The sequence below is a fragment of the Uranotaenia lowii genome, chromosome 2 (assembly GCF_029784155.1).
Source record: "Uranotaenia lowii strain MFRU-FL chromosome 2, ASM2978415v1, whole genome shotgun sequence".
Lineage (NCBI taxonomy): Eukaryota > Metazoa > Arthropoda > Insecta > Diptera > Culicidae > Uranotaenia > Uranotaenia lowii.
The window spans coordinates 401,200,597-401,224,699 of NC_073692.1; the positions used below are offsets into that span (position 1 = coordinate 401,200,597).

The 24,103-nt window shown below is 36.4% G+C and overlaps 1 protein-coding gene and 1 long non-coding RNA gene across 2 annotated transcripts; one reads left to right on the forward strand and one right to left on the reverse strand.

The window, feature by feature from the left end:
* Positions 1–74: 74 nt before the first annotated feature.
* On the reverse strand, positions 75–831 carry LOC129750107 (uncharacterized). Its single transcript, XR_008738290.1, has 3 exons — positions 699–831; positions 460–640; positions 75–345 (listed from the first exon to the last, which is right to left on the reverse strand). It is a non-coding gene; the product is annotated as an uncharacterized LOC129750107 (long non-coding RNA).
* Positions 832–16,839: 16,008 nt separating this feature from the next.
* LOC129743337 (uncharacterized) lies at positions 16,840–19,176 on the forward strand. The gene is made up of 2 exons (XM_055735320.1): positions 16,840–18,446; positions 19,143–19,176. The coding sequence occupies exons 1-2, from the start codon at positions 16,840–16,842 to the stop codon at positions 19,174–19,176; spliced, it is 1,641 nt and encodes a 546-aa protein (XP_055591295.1).
* Positions 19,177–24,103: the final 4,927 nt, after the last annotated feature.

Sequence of the window (24,103 nt, forward strand, 5' to 3'; positions counted from 1 at the left end):
CATCCGTTTTTAAAAATGGGAACCTGATTCTTTCTTATCATAATTAGAAAAAAAAAAAAAAAAGATTTACGGAATGAATTTGATATTTTGAAATGTATTATAATACATAGTTTTTTATTGTTATTTAATTTGAACAAGTTGATATAGAATAACATTCATCAGTTCTTATGTTGTTCGATTTTCAGTAGGTGTTGATCCTCCGATTAGTACTATGGACATTTCCGAGAGTGTTTTTGGGTTGCCGGAAGAAGCTGTCTCTTTCTGTATGTAGATCATAAAATCGATTTCCAATTTTCTGTAGGTTCCTGGGTTCAAATCGATTTTCGGTTGAGCTGATTCATATTCCTGCGGAGAAGCATAAGTCGTTTTAGGTTATAAATAATCTATCCGCCTTCTCAATACATTTTCTAATTCCTAAAATTTCCTGCAGATGCCCAATAGTATTTAAAATAAACTCACCTTTTACGCTTCGAATAGCGCTTCAAACTTGAGTTCCAAATCCGGAACTTTTTTGTTCTTATCGGGTGGTCTTTTCGGTACATTTTTTCCGCTGCAGTTGATGACAAATTTTCTCAGCATGTTCCTCGACTCGATTGCTCCGCGTTCCTCCGCGCTCTAACAGCGATTGCCTAAAATGAAACTAGAGATGTGGATCGTAAAAATTTTAATGAACACAATGCAAACAGAAAATAATTTACCTTTGAAACTGTGTTGCGAAATTTAAGGAATAAAAACGGAGCCCGATCCTTTGAGTCGCTGAAAAAAACAATGGCGGAACGAAAATTTTCGCTGCTCGTTATTGAAATTGTAACCATTTTTTTTGGTTTTCCACCAAAACTTTGAATATGCTTGAATTTCAACAATTCATTCTGGTTGAAAAATAACAATTTTCGAAGTTTTCAGAGAAAAACCATAAAACGGTTAAATAAAACTCGAAAATGGTTATAAAAAAACGAGCGTGTGGTGCTGACGAAATCGAGACGGTCTTCTCGCGGATGCTTTGCGTTGTTCCTTTTCTTTTCGCGTTTTTTGTCGTTTCCCCTTTAATTCGCGGCGAAAAATGTTTTGCGTGTCCGACTGGCACTTTTAACAAAAACTGTTCGTTCCTGAAATCCGAGCTGGTGTTCCCAACATTCAATAGGATGTTGATTAGATTTCTGCTTAATTTGTCCAAATGGGATATTCGATGTTTTGGGAGATACATTCAAATTAAGCGCGTTCAACAGCCAATTGAAATCGGTTTCAATCGATTTCGATTGGTTAATTGTTGTTCACTCAGCCAATGTTGTGATCGAAACTAATCCAATTGACGTTCAATGAAGCCAATCGAAGTCGATCGAAACCAATCGAAATCGATCAAGCTCGAGAGCAGGATTCGTTTCTATCGGTTTCAATTACACTTACACACATGCAGTTGACAACTGTCAAAAACAGCTGACTGGGTTTGTTTTTGACCTGCAGTGCAAATGAAAGTGTAGTCAATCGGTGGAGCGTCGTGGTGCTGTGCCGGTGGAGCTGTGCCGGTGGTGCTGAGTTATAGTGGTGTGACGGGTGTCAGTCGGATCAGTTGCTGCAGCTGCTCACAACAAGCTCAAATGTATTTTCACAACATCAAGTGGTGTCAGGAGAGTTCGTGTTGTTTCGGTGGTGCGGTGCTGGTGGTATAGGTCGATGCTGTTTTGGTGTTGCTGCGTTGGTGTCGGTTTCAGTCGGCTACAGTTGCACAAGAATTGTGATGCAAATGTAAATTAGCACTCACAATACATCTGTCAGTCAGTTTCGGATTATTATAATAATTATAATAATTAGTGACCATCAAGACCCACCGAAGGAAATAGAAAAATTTGATCTATCTTGTGAAACACGAAATTTTTTTTAATAAAATATAAAATTTATCCACTGTATTTTATTTTCATAATCGCATGTTTTAAAAATAATAATTATTTTCCTAGAGCAACAATTTTTCGCTTTTGTGCCTTCCTTGTCTCTAAAAATTGCTCATTATTCTAAACACAATTCCTTTTTAGTATTCAAATTTAGTTCGAGTCGAACAACAACTTCCTAATCTAAAATTTTTCAGACAGCTTTAGTACGGGAAAGAATTGCCATTGAGATGGCCAAAATGTTGGATTCATTCCAATTTGCCTTGAGTAAACCGCCTTTTCGAATTCTGAACGAAGCTGACAAACAATCTGAAAACACTGCGCCTGTACGTTAGTATTAGTGTCTGACTGTTCATTCAGCAGCCTGATAGAAATCGATCGAAGTCAATTGGAAAAACAACTGATCAGCTGTCAATCCATTTCAATTGATTTCGATTGAGTTTTGTTGAACACACCTATTATCTCTTTCTGAAGTGCGTGCAGTGAATCAAAATTAGGTCCACCCAATTTTTCGATTAATATTAAATTTTAATATGTGAAATTTTCACTCAACAACAAATAAATCGAAATTAAATTATGATTGGGATGATTTTTTTGCAGAAGAACTTACGAATTCATCACCCAAATGCGTCAGCGATTCCATCGTTAAGGCCCATTTACACTGCTCATGAAAATGAACGTGAAAAATCTTATTTCGCTAGTAACTCAAAAAAGCGACTAAACTGATTTTGTAACATGGTTGAATATATGGAGGATGGTTAATGAATGAAATGAAATGAAAAGTATGAAAAATGAGGAATAGTTTGTAGAAGACTGTAGCGCGATACGAGTTGACTCTGATGAGATATTCGTAAATTGAATGTATGTGATTCAGACAAATGAGCTGAAACTTTTTTTGGGCCGTTTACAAATCACGTGGACAACTTGGAGGGGGGGAGGGGGGTCGTGGGCGTGGGTACATGGAAATGTCCACGCTTGTCCATGGAGAGAGGGGTAGGGGTTCGGGTCATGTCCACGTGGACATATACTTCCAAAATATTTTCTAGAGGTGAATAAATATTAAGATGTTTAAAGCAAAACTCATAAAATTCAAAGTTTAAGTTTAAACAACTATGTAGCCATCTTGAAAGCAAGTTATAAATGTGATTATTTAGAAATTTAAAATTTTTAGAATCATTTTATATCAGCACGCAGCGAAAAAATTTGTTTTAGTAGAGGGAAATCTCCTTTGTATAGTGGGTAAACAAAGGAAAATTACTTTGATTGTGGGACAAATAGAAAATCCTTTGTTCCTAATCTGCTTTCCTTTATTTCAAAGAATTTTTCACCTTTGAAATTAAAACAAATTCTTTGATTCGAAGTATTTTTTTAATTCAAAGAATAAATCATTTGTTTCGAATTTTTTTTCTTTAGAATCAAAAATAGAATATTTCTAGAGTTTGTTTTGATTAGGTCGTACAAACCACTTGGCATGTTTTGAGAAAATCGATGTTAAAGTTCCGAAACACCTTTTTAATTCTAATTTTATGATTGCTGGTCAAATTCATCTGCAAATGCGAAATTTAATGTAAAACTATACGCAGAACATGATGATGTCCTTGCAACTTGTATTAATTCATTTCTTATCAATAAAGATGTACTTACGACTTATTGCATTTTTCTATTGGCGCAAACGTCCTTTCGATCAATAGATAATTTTGTGTGAGTAAACTGATTTGATTGGCCCAATTCTTCACTTATTAATTCAAAGTTAATTGAAGAATGGCTTTAAATGATAATCCTATCCAATTAGAATGCGTAAATCCTTGATCGATGGTAATTTGTTATTATTGCATTGCGATGGTGGTCATTGGGAGTCCACCCGGACATTTCCGACCATCACCATAGGTGCTACAGGCCCTTCGAGGAGTGTGAAAAAGCATCCATCTCTTGATTATTTTGTTTGCCTCTGAAATCTAGCGTAACATTTCAAAAGGGCGAAACTGCCAAATGTAAACAAATCGAGTTAACGGTCATTCCGGATGCACGCGGTTGCATTTTACTTATCAAACGCGGTTTCATCTTAAAATTACTTAAAACTTTAAAAAAATTGATAAAATTCAATTGGGCGAAACTTCCTGTTGATGCATTTTCGTTGGAACGTGAAGTTACGCCTATTCAAAATGGAGTGAATTTTTCTATTCGTGTACAGCCAAAAGGCGTAACTGAGTTGACCGTGTGTGACAAAACGGCCTAATTAGTTTTTGCGTGTAGGATGAATGGGCGTAACTTCAAAACCAAAACAAAAACGGCCGATCAATTGGGCGAAACTTGCAGGCGTAACTGAAATCGAAAACAATAATAGGGCGAAACTCGAAAATCTCTGAAATTACGCGAAAAAAGTTAAAGTTCTTGATAACCATCGAACAATAAGTGAATGTAATGCACATTTTTTGATTTTGTTGAACAAAAAGTGGTCGATTTTATAAATAAGATTTGAATAGGTGTTCCGAATTTTCAAACGCGTTTTTCTCGTTTCGAGCTAACTGCTAGTTTCGCCCTTTTTAAATGTTACGCTAGAAATGAAGAAAATAATACGGGGGGGCCTACACTCAGAAAAATATTATTATGTATGCCAAAAGATTCTCTTATGAAGTGGCGCCATAAGAAAAATTAATGAAATTCATAAGATTGTCTTATGACGCGAATGAATTCTGAAGATGAACGACTACTTCAATGAGAGGTTGTTGCTTTTCATAAGAGATTCTTATGGAAACAGTAAATCACTTTCTAATAAGAAAAATTCTCGATATTTCATGCTGAAACACGCAGAAAAAAGATTTTTTATTTCAAAGGAAAGTGCCGCAAAAACAAAGGATTTTTTCCTTTGATTTTGGGATAAATAAAAATTCCATTGGTTCAAGGACATTTTCCTTTGTTTCAAAGAATTTTTTTTTTGAAAAATCTTTGAGTCAAAATCTTAATGCTTTGAAACAAAAAACAGTTTCATTCGATGCAAAGTTGTTTTCGTTTGCTACAATGTAATTTAGATTTAGATTTAAAAGGATTGGTTCATTGAAATATTTTCCTTTTATTCCAATTGGAAAAAAATATTTTCTGTTGTTCAGAAGTTCCAATTAGGAATTTTGAACAATAAAAAGAAACAATTTACATCTTAAATTCATTTTTATTACAAACTTAACACAAACACTGGTTCACTATAATGGAATTAACCGGTCCTAAATATTGGCCTGAGGGCATTCTTCTTGGACCGCTCAATAAACTTCCGGAAGCAACTCCGGTCATCCAACTGGTGATTGCCGCTAAAGATCGGCCCGAAGATAATCAGACCGCTGGATTTTGGGCGGAATCAGCCGTGGTCCTGTAACAATGTAAAAGTTTATATAAAATCTTAAATATTCACTTTTTGACTAATGGATTAACACGCACTTATCATGGTATGCATTCCTCATCCTGAATCCTCCTAAATAGCTATCTCTGATTCACTAGTTTTGATTTTTAACACGACCGGCGAAACTTAATTCGAAATTCGGTACTTGCTCAATCCAAATTATCTTCTAAGTTTGAAGTTTTAACTTAAAGAAATTATTCCTTTCTGTTGAAAACATTTTTCTTTGGTTGAAAGAAAATTTACTTTGTTTTAAAAGACATATGCAATTGAAAAAATGTCTTTTGAATCAAAGAATTTGTTTAAAATCAAATTCCAAAATTATTCGGTTCAAAAAATTAATTCTTTCTTTCAAAAATTATTCATTTGAATCAGAACGAGAATTCATTGATTCAAAGAAAACAGGAGTTTGATTAAAAAAACTGAGTGTTTTGAATCAAAGTCAGTTTTGTTTTGTTTCAAAATCCAAGTTTTCTCTGCGTGAAACATTCACTTTATTGTTTGCCAAATTTGTTTTAAATTCAATTCTTCATGGTCACCATCAGCAGCGCATCAACTGCACGGATAAAAAACTCTATAGGTTGTTATCAAAATTCGTATGGTTGGCTCATCTATATCACATATTTTTGGTTGAACGCATATTACTTAATCAACATCGATAACTACAAACAAACTAGCGTTTATGAAAAGTTGATTTAGCTGTAGAGGATTTCTCAACCACATATCGCTAAAATAATTTAACAGCTAGTAGATTTGGCTATATTTTCCTAGTCTACATTAAAAGAACTGATATTTATTTTTTAAATATCACTGATGCTTGACTAGACCTAGAATTTCGTATGAACAAGCAAGTAAATTGTCTGACTTAGAGGAAAAAAAAGCCAGTATTCATTTCTCGTGGAAAAAATCAACCAACACGAAGCGGGAAGGTAAATATGATTTTTTTTTCAGTTGATTTCTTTTTCAAATTTTTTTAATTGTTTTCAGATACATATAGAGATGTGTGGGTGCATTTTGACCCCCGAGGGCCTATCCGGAAGGTAGAATAATAAAAAGCGATGAACAAGATCATATCACGTAAGTTACATAGTATTCTTAATTTATCACAATCATATTTTCATAAGAGCTTTCATTTTATTTCAGGGCGCCGGAAGTTCAACTTCCACCGAAAAAAAACAGCATTTTGTTTCAGGGCCATGGCGCTGGCTCCCCCAGCAGAAGCAAAAAAACGATGCAGTGGTTGAAATTAAAATTCATGCCACTAAACGTATATATAAATAAAATTTAAAAAAATAAATAAAATTGTTTCATTTAAAAAAGAAAAACAATGCATTTTATCTGTTCCAATTAATTTTATTAATATTTTGAATCAACGATTTCCCACGTTCACGGGGAGCAGCATTTACAGTACAAACAGCCATACGAATGATTAAATAAACATTCCTGTTGGATTCTTAGCATCGATGCAATCGCTAAATCAGCCATTTATCCTTTCGTGGCAAAGTATCATCTGATTGTTGGTTTGAACATATTTTCGGGTCAGAACCAAACAACCATATTTATGTTCATGTAGACGCGTAAAATAAATGATAAATCTATATATTTTTCTCCGTGTGACGGCTCCATCAAAGTTTTTTTTTTGCCGCATCTTAATCTTCGACCTTTCGTTTTTTGCCGATGAGCTTGCTGAAAAAGTTAACAAATAATGAATTTTAGTTTACTAATATATTCAACGTTCACACCAAAAACATCAAATCGAACCAACCCCCTGGCAACTTGACGTTTCCCATACAAATCGCGTGTGCCAGTTTTTTCTGGTTCTCTGGTTCTGTCAAATCGAAAATCGAGCTACTTCACATATCGGAAGGACCCATATTGAAATGTGTAACTGATTCAATAACTGAAAAAAAGTTTTGAATTTGGAACTTTTTGCTATGTTTTATGTGAAGTGAATCTGTTTTCAAAAGTTTAGTAAAAGAAAACGAATAGAGCGTTAATTTGTGTGTCCTACATAAGGTTTAAAAGTTCTGGACTGCTTTAAATAAATTACTGATATCCGGCAGTTTTTTGGGACAACTTTACCTTCCACCGAAACTGTTGAAGACACTCAAGCACAATAAATGTAAAATACAACATTACCGCATCAATCTTTAAGTGATTGCCATAAACTGCGATGCATATGAACATTTTATAATGACAAAACAATCACATTATAGCAGACCTTTTGCCATTTTATGGAAAAACTGTTCCTACACAATACATAAATCGGTAGAATATTGAATGAGATTGACCATTTCGGAAAAAAACTTTTTTTTATTCATTCGAAAGTTATGAATTTGCCTGATTCGTACCACATTTAATAGTGTGCCCTTTCCATATGCATGACTCGAAAAGTATGTAAACAAGCGGCACGCATGCGACATCTGCGATTTTGAAACAGACACACGAAACTCGACCGAACTGTCAAGTTGCCAGGGGGTTGAATCGAACTTACCATTCCGGAGATAACAATATCATTCAACATTGAAGGAAAACTATAATAACTGTTTATTACCAAACCTAAAATCAATACTTTTCCAAATAATGTTAAGAAAAGTAACACGAAACATCGTTACAGAAGTCAAAAATCTCTAGTTTATAGTTAGTGTAAAATTTCTATAATTATTTTTTGTTAAATGTCAAACGTAAAAAATTGAACCATCCTAGTGTAAGAAATAGCATAGCAGTGAGTTACCGGATGAATTGTTTTGAAACGGTAACTCACCAACCAGCTGATACAACAACAACAACAAGTCAGCATGACACAACCAACCAACTCGGATAGGGTGTACATGTGTTTTTTTAACGTGGATTATTTATAAAACCAAATTTTAAATTGTCGTATTGTTATTAGCCTTAGAGATTCTGTGATATATTCGAAATAAAGATCTGTGATATTTCCTGTGATAGAGCGCAAGTGGAGTGACGAATTATTATTATTCGTCCCGAAATGAGTGAGAAAGATGCTGCTCCAGATGGAGTAGCATCAACCAATAACCTCAATCAACCGCTGGAGAGTTCCGGATCTTTAGAACGGATGGAAGATGACAACACAGCAACACCGGTCAACAACGGAGGAGTAAACAAGGACAAAGCAGAATCGGAAAAAGTATACATAAATTATAACTACAAGACAGGTGATTGTCGACCGTATCGAGTAGTAGTAGAGAGCACGGAAAAACAGAAAGTCGTAAATAGGCTACAAGTCGGAATTCTTTTACACCAAAATGGGTTTGACAAATCGATAGAGGATATAAATAAAACAGGCAGAAATAAGGTAACGGTGTATGTTGGGAATATAAAAGACGCAAACAGATTGGCAAACTGTAAAAATTTAAACTTAAAGGGCTATAAAGCATATATTCCTAAGCAATTCGTTACAGTAACAGGTGTGATCTCAGGGATACCCTTGGAATTGAAAGATGAAGAAATTAAAGATTACATTAAGGCAAAAGTAGAAGTGGAATCAGTTTTTAGAATGCATCGTTTTAAAGATAAGAAAAAAGAACCAACTTACAAAATGGGTGTAGTTTTTCGTAGCAATATTTTACCTTCTGACATCAGTATTTGTTCCGTAATTCACCGAGTTCAACCGTTTGTCCGAAAACCTGTGATTTGTTTTAAATGTTTACGTTACAACCACTTGTCCAAAAACTGTAAAGCGTCCAATGAAAAATGTTTAAACTGTGCGACGGAGCATCCTACTGATAATTCTTGTAATATTTTAAAATGTTTGTATTGTGGAAGTAGTAATCATAAGACAACTGATAAAACATGTCCCCGATGGAAAAAAGAAATAAATATACAGGCAATTATGGCAAAAAAGAGCATGACTTATCAAGAAGCAAAACAATACTACGAGATACCTACAGAAAATATATTCGATGTACTAAGAGTTTCCGAAGAATTTCCTACGCCAGCAGAATCCTTTTCTAGAGTAGCAGCAAAGAGCCCAAGATTTAACCAACAAACACAACAAAAAAATAATAATTGGAATCATAATGATAAGAGAAATAGGTCTAGAAGAGAAAATAAAAATGAAGAAATAGTACCAGGAGTGGCAAGCGTGTTGGGAATGAATCAACAAGAATTCGCCAAAAAAAGAAAAATGGAAGAGGAACCTAGAGGAATGGGTTTAAATAATAATCACAAAACTGAAGAGTTAGAAAGGTTGAGAAAAGAAATAGAAGAATCGGTTAAAAAACAATCACAAGAAGAGTGGAAAAAACTAATAGCTACAGTAAACACGAAATTAGAAATTATAACAAAAACACACGGCAAAGCTGGAGGAGATATATCAGCATGCATTATTGGTGAATTGAGTAAATTGGTGGGACTGTCGGGAGACAGTTAGTCTTGTATTATCAAATTCAAGGTTCTACAAGCGAATATTCAAAGTTTATATAGAAACAAAAACGAGCTTAGCCATGAGTTGTATACACAAAAATTCGATGCGGCTTTACTATCTGAAATTTGGGTTAAACCAGAACAAATATCTACCGGTAGATGGAACATTCAAGGTTACCATCGTATTCTTGCTCCCCGTAAAGACGGATTTGGAGGAGTAGGAATATTTTTAAATGAAGATTTGAAATTTGAAGAAATTAATCTTTCAAAATCAGAAGATTTTGAAACATTAGGATTATACATACCTACGATAAAATTAGCTTTGGTGGTTACTTACGTAAATCCAAGAATATCAACGAACAATTTAGAAGCAGCAATAACAATCTTTTTCAACGAACTTTCTAAATTTGAAAAAATCTTAGTAGGAGGAGATTTCAACAGTCACAATGTGATATGGGGTTGTAATGACACCAATACCAAAGGAAAAATAGTCCATGATGCTATAGTAGGTTCTAATCTCATGCTACTCAACACTGGAGTCTCCACTTATATACCTCCAGTAGCTAATCAGAGATCAAGTGCGATAGATCTGACACTATGTTCAACAAACCTCTTCGACATAGTTCAATGGAATGTGATAGAGAAAGCTTTTGGTGGAAGTGGACATTTGATGATCGAAACAAACTTAGATCTGCGAATCAAAACCAAACAAAAATACTTCTACGATAAAAAAAAATAATCGAAGAAATAGCACAAATAAAACATTGGGAATTTGACAATCTGAAAGATATATCCAAGCTTACTCAAAACATTAGCAAAAAACACAAAAAAATAAGCACACATACTCCAAAATATTACTGGAGCTCAGATCTATCAAAACTATATGAACAAAAACAAAACGCCCTTAGAGAATACAACATATACAGTAGCAGTGAAAATTTGATACGGTGGAAAAAATCTTCTGCAATATTTCAAAAATCCAAACTTCAACACATTAAAAACAAAATGGAAGAACTCTCTGGTTCTATTGATCCGAGAAACACGCAAGAAAACTGGAAGCTTGTAAAAAGATTGAAACTACGACCGGTAGTTAACCCTAAAAATAACCTGATAGTTAATAGTAAAGAAATGGCAACGGAATTCCTATTGCTGAACTTTGGACCATCCAATTCCTTAGAACCACTACCACCTGAAAATAACACAAGACCAACTATATTAAAATTTCAAAACTGGAAAAATTTTCTTAAAAACAAATCACCATCATCATCACCAGGCACTGATAATCTCAATTACGGTGCTCTAAAAAATCTAGATTTCCACTCGGTAACAAAAATAATTGATCTTTTAAATGAAATGTGGAGAAAGTCCACGTTAGATAATCATTTAAAAGAAATAAAAATTATACCCATTCTTAAACCTAATAAACCTCCCAATGACGTACGCTCTAGCCGACCTATTGCACTACTACCAACATTAGTAAAAATTTTAAATGCAGCAGTCCTAGAAGATATCCAAGAAACGTGCAACAGAAACAATATTCTTCCAGACCTCTCTTTTGGATTTAGAAAGGGAATGTCCACAGAACATTGTGTGACGTTCGCTACAAATACGATAAAAGCAGCAAGAAGAGAAAACTACACAACAATTGGTGTCTTTTTTGATTTTTCAAACGCTTTTAACACAGTTAATGTTGAACAACTTTACAGAATAATGCTGTACAATGGTTTCAAACAGGATACTTGCACATGGATTTATAATTTTTTGACAAACCGTAAAACTCTAGTCTACACAGAGCAAGGAATTGTAAGTCAACAAATTTGCTCTGGAGTACCACAAGGAGATGTCATGTCACCTGTGTTATTCAATATTTATACAGCTTCACTACACAATACTAACCTTGACCCAGATGTAACTACACTACAATTTGCCGACGATTTTTTCAAAATTGTTAAAGCAAAATCACTGTCACAAGCAACTAAAAAAATGCAATACGAAATAGACAAATTTGTGACTAAAGCTACAGAGTTGGGGTTACATCTTAATAGCTCAAAAACAAAAGCAATGCTATTTAAAGATAGTGATAAACAACTCCATTTGACGATGGGAGGTGAAACATTGGAAACAGTCAGAAATTACAAATATCTAGGAATAACACTTGACCAGACATTAAAATACGGCATACACATCAAAACACTAAAGCAAAGTATACTGGACAAACAAAACATGCTGAAAATAATAAGTGGTATCAAGTACGGCGGCTCTCTCTGGCAAAGGTGGGAGCGATGGAAGGCGACACGTATCAACGTGAAATCGTCTTCAGCGAATTTTACTATTTGGTTCGAAGAAACTCTCTTGTCAACTGGCAGCGCAAATGGGACGAGGATGAGCAGGGTCGGTGGTTCCACTCGATTATCCCAAAGGTAAGCCTCAAACCCTGGTTTAATAGATTGGATCTGAGTCGGGATTTTATTCGTATATTTTCCCGTCTCATGTCCAATCATTATTCCATGAATGCGGTACTCTATCGTTTAAATATTGCTGGCAGCAATTTATGCGAATGTGGTCTAGGTTACCATGACATCGAGCATATTGTCTGGTCGTGTGAGGTCCATCTTGTCGCCAGAACGAATTTAATAGACTCCCTTCGGGCCCGAGGAAAATCACCTAACGTCCCAGTGAGAGATGTACTAGCTCTGTTGGATTTGGACTACATGTTCGAAATCTATCTTTTTCTTAAAGCTATAGATCTTCGTCTATAATTCTTTTTATTTTCATATTTCCCTTTACTATCTTCTTTCTCTTTAAAATAAGTGTTAAGCTAAGCAAAACATTGTAAAACCAAAAAACGAGTTTGGCTCCTTAAAACCTGAAGGTATGAGCCGTTTCAAATAAAGATTTACAAAAAAAAAAAAAAAAGTACGGCGGCACTCCAAGAGTATTAATGCTATACCATAAAGCTTTATATGGAAACTTTTTAAACTACGGAGCTGTTATCTATGGATCAACACCAAAAAAATATTGTGATATGCTGGAAATTACGAATAGACAATGTCTACGTATTGCTACAGGATGCACGAAAACTACACCCATAAATACCTTAGCTGCTATAGCTGGAGAAGAACCACTGACAATCAAACGAAACTACTTAGCCAAAAAAAGAATTGCCCTTCACATACACCGAAACGATTTAATCGCGCAACAACTTCATTCAATAGACTTGTTAAATATAAAAAACGAAGCCCAATACACATTCATAGAAAAAATTTACATAAAAAATGCTGAAAAATACCAGAAGATTTACACAGAAACAAAACCTACAATAGAGATTAAAGTAAAAATTGAAGAACAAATGATAGGATCGGGAATGAAAAAGAAACAAACGTCCCCTATTGTTCTGAAAAAGCTTGCCCAAGAAATGATTAATAATCACTACAGCCACCTCGATCAATGGTACACAGATGCTTCAATTAGAACAAATAAATGTGGAATAGGAATTTATGACGCAACTTCCGGCACCAAGATAAGCATGAGTCTAGCTAATGAAGTAAGTATAGCGACTGCAGAACTTATAGCAATTAGAGAAGCCCTAGAACAAGCAGACAACACAATCACTGGTGTGGTGATATTTACCGACTCCCAAACAGCCTGTAAAATCCTCACTAGAGACCTGAAAAATAAGAAATTTGATAAAATCACCCATGATATATGCACAATAGCGACAACGAAAAACGCCACAATTCAATGGATCCCATCACACGTTGGAATTGATGGTAATGAACACGCAGATACTCTAGCTAGGCAAGGATTAGATGGACCGATCATAATAGAGAATAAACTACGACTTGATGACGCATACAGACAATTTAAATCTGAATCGCTGCAAAACACAAACACTTGGTACAAAAACATCGCAAATAAAGACAAAAAAGGAATCAAATTTTATGAATTCCAATCGAATTTTAACAAGAAACCATGGTATTGGAATATTGAACTTAACAATATCCAAATTCGAACATTAAACCGATTACTCAGCGGGCACGACTACTCACCGTACTACCTGGGAATTATGAAAATCCGTGACTCGAAACTTTGTGAACTATGCGATACGAACTTCACCACAGAGCATGCCCTGTTGAACTGTGTTCAGTTCAACTACATCAGAAACCATTATGATTGGGATCGTTACTCCAATCTACTCGAGATGGTTCAAAACTTCGAAGAAGCAAAACTAAAAGAAATTCTTAGTTTTCTGGAAAAAGCGAGATTTAAAATCTAGAGTCTGAAACGACAAATCAAAAAATAAATAATTAAGGAACACCCTACGATGAATAACAGAAATACAAACACAAACAAAAAGTGGTGATATAGAGTATCATACTCTCGGCCAACCCAGTCAGATTAATACATACATACATACAACAAGTCAGCATAAACCAGTTGGAAATAAATTCTCGAAGCGGCAACGTCGGCTCCGTACTATTGTTTGCTTGTTTTGTCGGTCGAAAGTTAATTTAATAAAGTTGTGTTTCATTTGTTTGTCCTCGCAAATCGGTCGTCTAATTTGTGTTTCCAAAGCACATCCGAAACCCGGAACGGCGCGAATGTTGCTGTAAATTGTGTGCGGCCTGGATCAAGTGCACCAAGAACTTGTCTCCTGACCCGCTAGCAGCAGTGAGTCAAGTCAGCAGCAAATAAGTGGAGCAAACGAACCAATTGGCCAGCGCAGAAGGAATCGTTCTACTTCTTCTACTACTTTCCTACACCGTTGGCGAGCAACGGAAAGTAAAACCTCCGATTCGAATCAAAAGCGGTAAGCTACCCCCTGAATCCTCAACATTGGTCCTTCGGCCGGATCGGAGGAATTCCCCACACGGAAGGTAGCGGTGAGTACACCATTTTCTTATTCGACGCGCTGGCTGCATCAAGTTGGGCCATTTCGATTGCCTCTTTTATTGCTGTGCATTGTTCGAGCAACCAAGAAAGCGCACAAAGAAACCAAGCCAAGCCAACATCACCAAGCCGCCAACAGCTGTTAAATTTTATCTGCTGCTATGCTGATGCTTTACACAGGTCAGCAAAAATTGGAAAGACAAAATTAATTAATTTTTGGCAATTAAGTTTTGGACTTAGAATTTTCTGGCGAATTCAGCACTCAGAGGAAATCTTATTATAAATTTCATAAGATAGATCTATGAACCACTTTTTTGCGTCCAAACTAATTTTTCATAAGAGTCTTATGAAATTCTTTCAATTTTCATACGATGTTCTTATGAAAAATAGAAGAAACGGCATTGTGAAAAAATGATGAACACATTCATTCATAGCATCAGTTTTTTTTTTCATCATCTAACAGTACGAAGCAATCGCCAGATCATAGTTTTTATAGTTTTCCTTCAATGTTAAATGTTATTGTTATCTCCGGAATGGTAAGTTCGATTTCTGTACCAACACGTGAAAAGGATGTATCTCCATATATGGCGAATCGAGAAAAACGCGTTTGAAGAAAATACAACCTATTTTAAATCGCTAATTAAAAATCACTTGAAATGTTTGCATTTTATGAAAGTCAAACGATGTTTAGAAGCATCCCCTATATGTTAGAATAGAGGAATATCAATTTTTATGAAAAAACAACGCGCTATCGTAGATAGAACCTAGTTCACGTAATATTTTGTCTCTTTTGTTTATACACCCTTTGCTCTTTTCTCATTTCTAGCTTTAGTTTTAAGCTCGCGTTCATTTGTAACTATGTTTTTATGTTGAATAAAGTGTCAAATCTTTACCAAAACATAAAAAGCATCTATCTCAATATATGGCGTATCAAGAAAAACGCATTTGAAAAAAATACAACCTATTTTAAATCCCTAATAAAAATCACTTCAAATTTTTGGTTTTTATGAAAGACAAACGATTTTCAAGAAGCATCCCATGTTAGAATAGAGGAATATCAATTTTCATGAAAAAACAACGCGCTATCGTAGATAGCACCTAGCTCACGTAATATTTTGTCTAACCTGTTTATACACCCTTTGCTATTTTCTTATTTTTAGCTTTAGTTATAAGCTCGCATACATTTGCAACTATGTTTTTATGTTGAATAAAGAGTAGAATTAATTATTTTGAGTTTGTGTGCGGAATAGTAGCGAAAAATTGTTCCGGAGTAAAGGATGTATATCCATGTCATGGCAGTTCTGGTTTTAGAATGTTTATAGATCCTTTACTCAAATTGAGTTTACAATGTAAAGGAATATTATTTTCTCAAAAGGGTTTTACCGTTGAGTAGGGCAACTGTTGGCCTATCATGAGGTACTGAAAATGGTTTTTGTTTACTTTTGGAGATAGATCCTTTTCACGTGTTGGTACAGATTTGATGTTTTTGGTGTGAACGTTGAATATATTAGTAAACTAAAATACATTATTTGTTTACTTTTCAGCAAGCTGATCGGAAAAAACGAAAGGTCGATAATTAAGATGCGGCAAAAAAAAACTTTGATGGAGCCGTCTGTTGATGCGCTGCTGATGGTGACCATGAAGGATTTAATTTTAAACAAATTTGGCAAACAATAAAGTGAATGTTTTCAGCATGAAATATCGAGAATTTTTCTTATTAGAAAGTGATTTACTGTTTCCATAAGAATCTCTTATGAAAAGCAACAACCTCTCATTGAAGTAGGCGTTCATCTTCAGAATTCATTCGCGTCATAAGACAATCTTATGAATTTCATTAATTTTTCTTATGGCGCCACTTCATAAGAGAATCTTATGGCATACATAATAGTATTTTTCTGAGTGAGTCCTTTTGCACCTGAGGCTTATATTGGCTATATTGGATTGATTGATATTATATGCGATTGGGTGTGAGTGGGTGGCAGTCTTCGCGAAAGAATTGTGTGTCGCGTCGGGAAGGATTTTTTCGTCGATTTTAACACACACTTCTCGGTTTCGTTTCGTGTTAAGATTGATACACCGCGACGGGAAGGATTGAATCGTACGATTTGTATCATTCTTCGTCGCGTAGAAGTGTAAATCCACGACGGGAAGGATTTAATCGTTCGATTGGTTTACACTTCCGCCGTCGTGTTAAAAACCAGTACATCGGTTCGGGAAGGATTTCGTTTGCGTTTTTTGTGCTGTGTTTTCGTTATCGTACAGTGGTGGTAGCAAGTGTCAGTGAATTCCAACATGCCGAAAACCAAATCCGACGAAAGGGTGGAGGATGCCATTATTCGTCGCAAGGCTATTTTGACAAACCTGTCGGATGTTGAGAGGTTTACAAAGGAATTCAACGTTGATCGAGACACAGGGCGCCTTCAAGTTCGACAAGATTTAGTTGATCGGATCTACGACCAGTTTCAAAAGGCGCAAACCGTCATCGAGAAGTCGGATGGGCCAGACCGGCTTGAAATGCGTTTGGCTGAGAGATCGACCATCGAGGAAAGGTTTTGTGAGGTGAAAGCATTCCTGTTGAACAATATCCCGGAAAGGTTGAGCAGTTCTACATCAGCAGAGCCGACCGCACCAACCAGCACAGCTATGTTTCACCTGCGCCTGCCGAAAATAGATTTGCCGAGGTTCGATGGTGATTTTTCGCGATGGTTGTCGTTTCGAGACACGTTTAAGTCCATGGTGCACTCGAATCCAGATGTTCCAGCGGTTGCAAAGCTGCAGTACCTGCTACAGAGTCTAGAAGGCGAAGCCAAGAAACCTTTCGAGTCCGTGAATGTAGAGGCTGACAACTATATCATCACTTGGGAAGCGTTGATGAAGCGGTATGATAATCAGCGGTACCTGAAACGACAGCTCTTCAGGGCAATGTACGACCTCCAACCTTTGAGGAAAGAATCTTCGAAGGATCTCCATGCATTGACGGATGACTTTGATCGCCATGTGAAGGCCATGGCTAAACTGGGTGAGCCGGTAGGTTACTGGGATACTCCGCTAGTGAATCTACTGTGCTACAAATTGGATCCAACGACTCTGCGAGCCTGGGAGGAGAAAACAAGTGACCTGAGAGACATCACTTACCAAGAGTTGATCGATTTCTTGTATTCTCGAGCGATGATGCTGAAGACGATCGTTTCAGAAGAGCAGCGCAACCTGCAAGCGATTCCAGCTAGGATGACGGGATCCCAACCGAAGAAGGCGTTCCGATTAGTGGCCAATCCTGTTGCGTCTGATCCAAAATCCGATTTACCCGTGTGCGTAGTTTGTTCGGAACGACACCATCTATTTCGCTGTAGGAAATTCGCAAGTTTCTCTCCCTACAACCGACGGCAAGTTGTCACTTCCCATCGTTTGTGTTGGAATTGTTTCAATTCCGGCCATTTATCACGATCCTGTTCCTCCAGACACACTTGTCGTTTCTGCAATGGAAAGCATCATTCTCTCCTCCATGATGCGATCAAGACCACCAACTTCAATTCGGTTCCGAAACCAACTTCGTTTTCATCGAATCCGCCACTCCCAGCTCCGCAGCGCAGTACCGCTCCTCCAGATGCAGATCCACAACCATCAACTTCCAGCCAACAAGTCTGTATGACTGTTCAGGCATCAAACAGTACAGTTTTGCTAGAAACGGTGATGCTTTTGGTGGTTGACAGTACGGGGAAGGAAATTCCGGCGCGGGCGCTGCTTGATTCCGCTAGCATGTGCAGCTTCATGACGAAGAAGTTGGCCAACACTCTCGATCTCCGCCGTTCTACCGTTGACATTGCCGTTTCAGGGATTGGTGAATCATCCAAGCAGATCAAGCGCCAGTTAACAGCGAAGATTCGCTCAACCGTAACAAAGTATGCCACGAAACTACCCAAGCAACCAGAATTCCCTTAAAAAGGTTCCATAGAAGCTTAATCAGCTCTCGTTTGTGTCTGAAGAGAATGCTAATCAGCTCAAAATTTAAGTTCTTAAAGCTACTTTCAAGTTCGTTTAGGTGGCTGTAGAGAACGCTATTTAGCTTCTAAGAGAATGTCAAGTAACTTCTACGCGCCGAAAAAAAAATCCAGTTGACAGATTGCTCTGACAACCAGATGACAGATTGCTAGATTGCCGGTCAGTCATGGTCTATCTCATTGATTTCAATTTTAATTAAATTTTGTTTGATTACAAATGCTACTTACGCTTACGAGAATTGAACCGCTGCTCTCTAGGTTGCCATGAAACTCACCAGCCTCTCGACCAATCCAGCAATAGTTCATTGATATTGTACACGCAGCGAAAAGGTTTTTTATTTCAAAGGAAAGTGCCGCAAAAACAAAGGATTTTTTCCTTTGGTTTTGGGACAAATAAAAATTCTTTTGGTTCAAAAGCATTTTCCTTTGTTTCAAAGAATTTTTCTTTTGAAAAATCTTTGAATCAAAATCTTAATACTTTGAAACAAAAAACAGTTTCATTTGATACAAAGTTGTTTTCGTTCGCCACAATGTTATTTAGATTTAGATTTAAAAATATTGGTTCATTGAACCATTTTCCATTTATTCCAATTGCAGGACATATTTCCTGTTGTTTTGGAATTCCTATTAGGAATTTCAAAAAATAAAAAGAAAGAAATTTATATGTTAAATTTATTTTTATTTACAACAGATGAAACTCTTGGTCACAAACAAGTTCACTAAAATCGATCCGGTCCAAATTTTTGTCGATCCGACCGCTGGATTTGGAGCGGTGTCATCGTGCGCAGCTTTCATCTCGGTTGAGACATCCACGGAAACCATCCTTCGGCTCTGGTTCTGTAAAAACGCAATCACTTATAGAAAATCTTTGATATTCACTCTTTAATTTACATACTTACCATACTTCATCCTGAATCCTTCTAATATAGTGAACTCTGACCTACATCTTCACACGACCGGCCAAACTTGATTCGATTTTTCGGTTTTGTATTCTTCTTGCAAGGCAAATCAAAATATCTTTTGAATCAAAGGCTGAAGTTTTTATTTAAAGGAATAATTTCTTCAAGTTAAAAACATTTTCCTTTGGTTCAAAAAAAGTTAACTTTGTTTTAAAAGAAATAAGCTCAATTAACATTTATTTAGAATCAAAGTATTTGCTTAAATTCAAAATCCAAAAATATTTAGTTCAAAGAATTAATTCTTTGTTTCAAAATATATTTTTTTGAATCAAAAACAAAAGTTTTTGGTTGAAATAAAACAGGAGTTTGATTCAAAAAAATGAATGTTTTGAAACAAAATCATTTTTGTTTTGGTTCAAAAGCCTAGTTTTCTCTGCGTGTAATAATTAGTACTTAAACTAATTTTATTTGGACTCGCGTATGAGCGATGATCGAATGGGTTGGTTGAGAGTTTATACATTTCGTTTTTAAAGGACTTTCGGTACACCAAATAAATATGAAATTACAAATATTTTATCATCAAACGTTTATTCAGATAAATCGCTCTTTTAACACACAACACAACACACAACATTATTAGACACACTATAACCTACGTCAGCGGCCTAGTCCTTCAGCAGAAATCATGTTTCCGAAACTACTGCATTTTGAAGTATGCATGCAGTGGGGGTCCTAATCACAGGCAGCAAGCGATGGTACTCTCCTCAATCGCAGCGGTGGATGATGAAAAGGCTCTGAAAATATAAAAACTTCAATGTTAAAAATCCTTTAAAATTCTTTAAATATTTGTTTCAACCTCAGACATTTTTTTTCATTTTGCGTTGAACTCCATTCTAAACATGAGTACTGATATAAACAAAACAAATACCATGACATAAAATTGACAGACATATTTGACATGTCGCTTAGAATTCCCTAATAAGTTCCTTTAAATACCTAGAAGTATCTTAGTTTTCCCAAATAAGTTCCTTGGAACACCTGAAGTTATCTTAGAAAGTGCTTAGCGAACGCTACCGACCTTCTTTAAAGAAGTCCCGAATAGAAAAATATTGTTACAAAACAATAACTATAATAGTCATACAATTATTCAGAACAGCGTAAAAAAACTTTTAGAAAATGATAACTGACATCGTAAAAAACATTCCACTAATTGTGAATTCCAAAACGACGGTCTGTTGAATATGGCGTTAAGTTATGTTACTGTTTAAAACTGTTAAAACACTTATATGGAAGAACTGTTTTACAAACAGTTAAGATAACGTTCAAAAACCGCTCATGGAAAACGTATTCTGGCCATCAAACTGTTTTTGTTACAGTTATTCTTAAAGTTCTCTTGTAACTGAACATTCACAGTAAAAGTTGTAAAACGTTTCGATAAAACGTTCTTCCAACGTTATTCATATCGTATTCTGAATAGTAAGGGAATGTAGCACGCACACACACAAAAGAAAATTTTCTTCCAAAAATGAACTCGTTATTAAATTTTATCAATTTTCATTTTATTCACTTGCATTATTAGCTCCTTCATCAGGAACACACAAATTCAGAACACACGGGCGGGATGTTGGCGTAGGTCCTGGTCACTGCTGGATCCAGAAGTCGCACCGGACATTACTCTTCCAAGCATGACGACTTCGCTCCTCCAGCTCCCGTTGCTGCAATAAAAAAAAACTTACTATATTTGAGCCCGTATACATATTATGTTCATGAAACTTACCTGCTGCGAACATCGCTGGTGTCCTTTTCCGGTTTGTTCTAATCCTTGTCCGCCCGTCGGACCCCAATCGGAGGGGACTTTTGTTGCTCTGCTGGTGTGAAGTTACTATGTGGAACGCAAAAAACGAAGTTGTTTTTTTTGTTTTCTTCTCTTCCACACTCAGAAAAATACTATTATGTATGCCATAAGATTCTCTTATGAAGTGGCGCCATAAGAAAAATTAATGAAATTCATAAGATTGTCTTATGACGCGAATGAATTCTGAAGATGAACGCCTACTTCAATGAGAGGTTGTTGCTTTTCATAAGAGATTCTTATGGAAACAGTAAATCACTTTCTAATAAGAAAAATTCTCGATATTTCGGGCTGAAAACATTCACTTTATTGTTTGCCAAATTTGTTTAAAATTAAATTCTTCATGGTCACCATCAGCAGCGCATCAACAGACGGTTCCATCGAAGTTTTTTTTGCCGCATCTTAATCTTCGACCTTTCGTTTTTTGCCGATCAGCTTGCTGAAAAGTAAACAAATAATGTATTTTAGTTTACTAATATATTCAACGTTCACACCAAAAACATCAAATCGAACTTACCATTCCGGAGATAACAATATCATTTAACATTGAAGGAAAACTATAATAACTATATGAACTGGCGATTGCTTCGTGCTGAGATGATGAAAAAAAAAACTGATGGTATGAATGAATGTGTTCATCATTTTTTCACAATGCCGTTTCTTCTATTTTTCATAAGAACATCGTATGAAAATTGAAAGAATTTCATAAGACTCTTATGAAAAATTAGTTTGGACGCAAAAAAGTGGTTCATAAGATGTATCTTATGAAATTTATAATAAGATTTCCTCTGAGTGCAGTAGTCAGGTCGGCAGTGGTGCCGATACCAAAACGACTTTTCAAAATTTTACCAATATGAAATTAAAATGTGAAAATAAAAAAAAATTATAACTTTGATGTTTCTATGTCGCCTGTTCACATGTCACACACCAAATTTGTGTTTGCTGGTGGTTTTTAAACATGCATGTTATTCAATGACAAATGACATAAAATCGTAATAAGTTCCATAGATTCGTGAGGAAACTTTCCTTTTTTTATTGCATAATCTTGCATAGAGCGTTAACAATTGTCAAAAGCATCTTGTAAATCAAAGAGCTATGACCCTCGTTTAATGATGATAGTAAAAAAAAAATTAAAACTATTTTCATAAATGTGTACTGATTTTTGTACAAAACCATCTGGCATCTCTGACCGGGCGTTTCGTTCATTTTGACGTGAATGACAGAAGGAATGAACGGTACGTGTAACGGTTTAAATTCGGTTTTACGATTATAGAAAAATTGAAGGAAATCGTTCATACCATCACGTTTTCACATGAACGTTCATATTTCGTTCTTATCGTTAGCGAAGTAAAGTTTAGAAGTAGAGCTACGTTTATAGATACAATCACTATTTCTAAAGCCGTAGATGTATCGTACAGACTGTTTGAGATATGGTTTTTTAGCATGCGGGGTTCCATTAAAAGCGCTTAAAAGTTCCGTTATCGATATTTCAACCTTTCAAAAGGCGATAGAAGTTCCTGAATAACTTCTACGTGACATGAGTCACCTGAAATTCCCGTAAAACATTTTCTCAGCCAAAGGTGAACTTCGGGGTTCCATCTTTAAGTGAGAACGCGACTTTTGGTTGCTTGGGTAGATTTCCTTATCCTCAAAAGACCAACAGTTTGCCTACCGACAGTGAGAATTGATGTTGCTGCTTGGAAAATTCCCGACGTTGACCTGGCTGATCCACATTTCTTTATTCCTGCGGACATTGACCTCATCGTTGGCGGAGAAGTGTACCATGAACTTCACGGCGGCAGCAAGATTTCCCTCGGCAATGAGATGCCGACTTTGGTGGAGACTGTTTTTGGATGGGCTGTATCTGGATCGGCTCCGATAAATTCCTCCGTAACACCCCGGTTATGCCATCTTACGACCATCGATCGAGACCTAGAACAATCCATCGAAAGGTTCTGGGAACTCGAATCTCTGTTGCCGTCCCAAGCTCTGTCAGCTGAAGAAACAAAATGTGAAGAAGTGTTCAGTGCTACCACCACTCGCGATTCGTCCGGTCGTTTCGTAGTTAGATTGCCACTCACTAGTGACCCCCTGGTACGTGTTGGTGAATCAAGATCCATCGCCGAGCGCCGCTTCCAAAGTCTAGAGAAGAGACTTAAGCGAGATCCTGCCACTCGAGAAGCCTACGTTTGTTTCATGGCCGACTACGAACGTTTGGGCGTCTCGTATCGCTCATAGTGAACAGTCGCGTTTCGAGATCTCGTCCAATATATCCGGGTGTTTCGTTCCGTTCGGGCGTTTAATACGGTGTTTTGTACCGCGCTATACGTTTTTCTGCCAAAGGCAGACCCCAGCTCGCCAAAGTGGTGCTATTATAGTGTTGGTCGTGTAACCGTGGTTACTTTTTTTATTGTGGACTCCGTCACAAAATCCAATAATCCCTGTCCTTTATGGAGAACGCTACAACAGTCGTTCGAAAACAGAACGGCAGACATCCCACCTATCTGTCATCGCGCACAGTCACTCTCTTTCTGGGTTATCCATGGGCGTCGGTCATCCATTGGCGTGACGGGGAAGTGTCACCACCCGGAGAGCGACGCACCTTGTAATTCTCTCAAATCTTGCCGACGTCTTTTTTACAAATCGGCATCGCAGAGGAAGTTCTTTCTGTTCGTGACCGTTTTAGAAGTCGGAAGTGCGCGTCGTTGCTAGAGTACGTTGTTTTTTTGTGAAATGTGGTGTAAGAGTGTTTAAAATTACTTTTTACTATTTACAGGTTAAATAAGCTAAAATTACCTGTAAGCATC